General features: G+C 47.3%; 1 protein-coding gene across 1 annotated transcript; it reads right to left on the bottom strand.

The window, feature by feature from the left end:
* Positions 1-70: 70 nt before the first annotated feature.
* LOC121300127 (GATOR complex protein DEPDC5-like) lies at positions 71-5,317 on the bottom strand. The gene is made up of 5 exons (XM_041228548.1): positions 4,106-5,317; positions 3,447-3,618; positions 2,018-2,078; positions 1,674-1,756; positions 71-1,292 (listed from the first exon to the last, which is right to left on the bottom strand). The coding sequence occupies exons 1-5, from the start codon at positions 4,208-4,210 to the stop codon at positions 997-999; spliced, it is 717 nt and encodes a 238-aa protein (XP_041084482.1). The 5' UTR covers positions 4,211-5,317; the 3' UTR covers positions 71-996.
* Between the last annotated feature and the right edge of the window lie 6 nt (positions 5,318-5,323).

Below are 5,323 nucleotides of genomic sequence, written 5' to 3'. Positions count from 1 at the left end.
ACTCCATGCGTCCTGTGGTTTGAAATCCTGTTTGAACCATTCCAGTAACACAAGAGGCTTCACGAGACAGCAGTGTTGCCCTCTGCAGGGAGCCAGTATATTTGAAGAATTAAAGACACATGAGACACTTTGCAAGCGTGCAGTGCAGCTGCAGTTTGATTGAGCGCATCACTCACAATATGAACAACCAGGCAACTTCTCTCAATAACATGACATCGTTCATAATACATTATACAGTCACACAGGTCAAAGCATATGTTACAGGTGGTTGAGTTCTGATAATCATAAATCAACAGCACAGCTCCTGGTCCAATCCTGCACATCCCCAAGTATATCATTAGCAAGCTCTAAAATTAGAGGCGCTATTTTACAGAGGATAGTGCACAAGGTTTCTTGATTTCCAGTTGTAAAAGTGTGGGCATTGCTAACTGGGAGCGAGGGGTGAGGCTGCAGCATGAAGCATGAAGCAAAGCCCACACTGCAGTAAGCCTGACACAGTCCTATATCAATCCTCCTGTCACTCCCTCACAGCTGAATTCCCAGCCTATTGCAGCGAGGATGGCTGGGCTATAGGTGGTTCGCATGCTTTCAAAAAAACAGTTTTTTTTGGCACACTGTTCTTAACAGAATCCAGCATGTAGGACAACACATCTCTTTTTGTCTCACAGAAATGATATTGACCCTGAGGGGGTTGGTGGAGTGGTGGGGTGGTTCTTCTCCCAGTTTCATCCCCAGTGACCTCAGTGCTGATTCTCAGGTACCTCTCTCCTGCAACATCTTTTCCTCTCTTCCTTTCCTACCCTCTCCCTCAGTCTCTTCTCCCTATCCCTCCTCAACCTCTCCTTCAATAAATCATACACGGTTTAAAGCAAAGCCTTATAACCTCGTCATAATTCTTGCAATGCCTGTCTGTCCCACCATTCCTCTACCTCTCTTTATTCCTCTCCTCTCTCTCTCCCTGATCTCGCTATTTCCCCCCCTCGCTCCCTCCCTCTCTCAGGGGGCGCTGGCGTTCATCTTCTCGAGGCAGCTCTCCCAGAAGCTGACGAGCCGGTTGTCCTTGTTGGCGCAGAAGTCGGTGAAGTCCCTGAGCAGCCGGTCGGCCAGCCTCTCATCTCCGGTGGCCCCGGAGCGCCAGGTCTTGGTCAGCATGGTGTTGTACGCCCAGTTGTAGCCGATCTTCTCCTCTCCGAACAGGCTCTGGTTGGAGGAGCTGGTGGAGTTGCGTCTGCGCCTCTGCTGGCCTGTGTTGTACTTCCTCTTGGAGTAGGGCAGCTGCAGGAACACTGTGCCTGGGAAGAGAAACAACAAGCACACAAACAAGCACACTCAGAGTAAGAGGTGCAGTCTCACTGCCCTAATCCCATACCAGACACTCAGAGTTAGAGGTGCAATCTCACTGCCCTAATCCCATACCAGACACTCAGAGTTAGAGGTGCAATCTCACTGCCCTAATCCCATACCAGACACTCAGAGTTAGAGGTGCAATCTCACTGCCCTAATCCCATACCAGATACTCAGAGTAAGAGGTGCAGTCTCACTGCCCTAATCCCATACCAGATACTCAGAGTAAGAGGTGCAGTCTCACTGCCCTAATCCCATACCAGACACTCAGAGTTAGAGGTGCAATCGTACAAGTTGCTGGCAGGGGTTGCGGACTGCTCTGTGCTCACCTGTCACATGGATGTACTGAGGCTTGTTCTCAGAGGGGAAGTTGAAAGCAGAAGCCGAGAACTTGTCCTGCACAAAACCGAATCTGCAACCAAACAATTATAATACTTAATAATTACTTAATAATCAAATAATTATAATACACAGCAGGGTCTGGCATTCAGGTTAAACTACGTTCAAACCAAATTCTACTGGCGTCCAGACAGACAGAACGGTCAGCAGTCATCCATCCTTTAGTGCCACTCAGTACTGTCAGTTTCAATAGAGATTCATCAGCGTGTACACCGAGACTGGCTCAATGCTCGCTGGCAATCCCTTAGAGAGAAGCTAGGAAAAGCAGTATTACCTGTAGAGAATGGCCTCTTGGAAAAGCTGCATTCTGTCCCAGTATGTTTCCGGTTCGAATCCTGCAATCAAAAGAGGCAGACGTGAACAATCTAAACTCAAGATACACATTCGTTAGTTCTTTTAGTTTTTTAAGAGGCTGACAAGTATGTATAATACAGCACTGCATCGGGGGGGGGGGGGGCATACCCCACCACATAAACTTGGGAGCATGGGAGAGAAGCAGAGGAGCAGAAAATGAATCAGAAATCAAACGCCTTTCACAATCTGCACCCACTTTAGTAGCACTGTACCATCTAGATGACAGTCTTTGGTCAATACGGTTCAACAGCATGCTGTCTCTATAATAGATTTCCCGTTTAGCAACAGCACATCCTCGTCACTAAATTGGTTCGATATTTTGGGCGTTTGTTTTTCTGAGCTTTTAAGGGTAAACGACAGGAAGTTTGATTGAATTAAAGGTGGGCAGGGGCTCCTCCCTGGCCGCGCTCGCGTTAGCTCAGTATTTCTGAATAGTGAATAGCCGGAGCTGATCACAGCGTTCAATCAGAGGACACCGAGTACAGAGCTCTATAGATTATCCACACAGCATTCGCCACCTCAGACATTGTGTGGCTCTTATTACAATGTTGCTTATTGGCTCTTTAAATTCCTTCAACACTGCCGGAAAGGTAACTCCCCTCAAAACTGCAGCGTGCTACTGGAGTGATGGAAAGGGGTTTAGAAATGCTCCTGCTTGCACCACGCTTCTCTCTCTACACGCAAGGGACTGGTTCAGAGGGAAGTCAGCTTCTTACTAGTGCATGAACCGCTACTGCTTGTCAAAGTAACCCCTACTTGGGACACCATAACACTGTGTCTGCTCAGTTTAAATGATTGGCAATTCTTCAGTGCTGAATTCTTCTATCCACAGAGAGGGAGGAGAGTAGAGAGGAAGGGGGAAAGGGGCAAGAGAGAGAGACTGCACTGCAGGGGGAAGGAGCAGTAACCCAGTCTTGATGCTTAGCAGCTCAGGCTAGGACAGCCTCTCGCGCCCACAGCTCCCTTTTGATTGGTCCAACCCTTCAACAATTAATGAAAACATCGTTGGGGTGCAGGGTTGATGGGAGATGCCTTGAGGCGCAATCAGGGTCAATTCTGCACTAGTCATAAGCAAACGTGCAAGGGAATGAAAACACACTTGAAAGACTCTGTGGAAGGTGAGGACTATGGTCTCCAAAGACTTGTATTATTCTGGGATTTTGGTCTGGGGATATGTATAGAGGTGTGTCAGGATGACTAAATTGGAGTGGCAGGTTAAAGCTACTACTGATCACGCCACACAGGAATCCCAGTCAGAAGAGTTTCTTTGCACACAAAGCTCTTCCAGTCTGCTATCATCTCTACATGTTTCAACTACAGTGAAGGGTGAAGGAGAGCGCTGGACTGACCCTCGAATAGGTGGTCGCTGCCCTCCTTGACCAGGCAGCCGATGGCGAGGGGGATGAAGAGCTGGGCGCGCAGAGGGTCCCCGTACAGGTAGCTGGGCAGCGCGAAGGGCACCTCGAGGACCGGGACCAGCAGGAACCCACAGGAGGTGGCCTTCCGGTGCCAGCCTTGGACCTACGCGTGGGGGAGAGAGAAAGAGCGGAGGAGAGGAGGCACAGCACACGGGCCAAGGAGAACTTGACCTTTACACGGGTCTTAATGCAATTTCAACACGATTCTGTGAACTGCTTGCTGGTAATTTCATTGGAAGTATAATTTGTATCTCTGAATTTTGTATTTATTCTATGTTGCTATATTTTATTGTTGTGCAAAATACATTTATTATATCAAAAATGTATATTAACAGTATCACACGAAAAAAAAACTCAAAATTCCACAGTTTAGTAAAATTACAAAAATGCTAATTTAACCAACTTTTATCAGGCACTCCAGCCTCCTACACATGTTACAAATAATCTGCTAAACTTCTGCTTTCATACAAGCCTTATTCCCCTTTGAGCCAGTGTGTGATTACTCAGAGATCACAAGGCTCCTGTGCATGCGAGTGCGCTGCTCACACTGTGTGTTACACTGCAGTTCTGCAGCGGACCCAGCCTCCTACCATCTCAAAGAGCACAGCTGCCGTGACGGCCATCCAGTGCAGCTTCACCTCGAAGGCAGCGCTCAAGGAGAAGTTCCCATGGTAGTAGCAGCTGCACCACTCCATGCGGTCGCTGCGGTTATTCACGTCCACGTCCAGAGTCACTGTCTTCTGCTCTGGCACCGTGGCGGCTTGAGGTTCAAAGGGGAAGCAGCAGCCAAAAGGGGAAGCAAGTTAATGGGATGCTTTGTACCACCTACTTTTTTCCTCCAATATTGCATTTTCGTACCTGTTTCACATCTTGTTGCGCTAGTCGCTTTTTTTCCGGCTCAGATATTACTCCAGCAATGATTCTGCAAAGGTGCCTCAAGGATAAGGAAGCGAGGCGGGGAAGCCATATTAGCGTTGCACAGGCCTCAGTGGGACACTGGATCACCTATGTGTTTCAGTGCACAGTGCAGCGCGAATACGCTTCCCCACAATCTGCCTTGGGGAGACTTTTCAGAAGCACACGTTGCTAGAATACACAGGAAGCGTGGCAAACAACGGTCTAAGAGACTATTGCTAATAATTAAAAAACAGACATGATGTGAAATTAAACAGGTAATAAATTTGATATCAGGAAACCGCAGAGTAGATGATGTAAAGTATGCACATGCTCAATGTGAATGTTGCATTAGCTTACATTGTCCAGCAGTTCATAACACTGAGAACACAAATAAACAATGTTTAAGCACTTAAATATCTGTAACAAACGCCAGGAGAAGCTGGCTTGGGAACAGCGTCATGAGCTGCAGACATTCTACAAGCTCCACGGCGAGATGTCTGAGGTCCACGCATCCTTTTATAGTTCAACAGAACAGAATGACAGCACCCTTGTTTTTGACAGTGTTAAGAATGACTAGAAGGTGATGCAACATTCAAGGGCTCCTCTGAGACGGATTCCCTGGAATCAAACTAAGAGTGAATGTCTTCAGTGCAAGACCTCATTTTGGAAATGCCATTGGCAGGCTGACACTCCAGACCAGACAGATCTGTGTGTCTGAAATGAACAAGCGGGGAATTCACCTGCTGTACGAAACCCTGCGCAGGCTAAACAAATCTCTGCTGTATTGACTACACTGTGTATTAATGTGTCTGAATTACACTGGACAATAGGAACCACTTCTGTGTATTTAAGAAAAAGAATAAATCAAATCTTTATACTTACAAATCCCAATCGCCTGGAACTGTCTGAAT

Source organism: Polyodon spathula, chromosome 25 (assembly GCF_017654505.1).
Source record: "Polyodon spathula isolate WHYD16114869_AA chromosome 25, ASM1765450v1, whole genome shotgun sequence".
Lineage (NCBI taxonomy): Eukaryota > Metazoa > Chordata > Actinopteri > Acipenseriformes > Polyodontidae > Polyodon > Polyodon spathula.
This window is presented reverse-complemented; position numbering and strand designations above follow the sequence as displayed.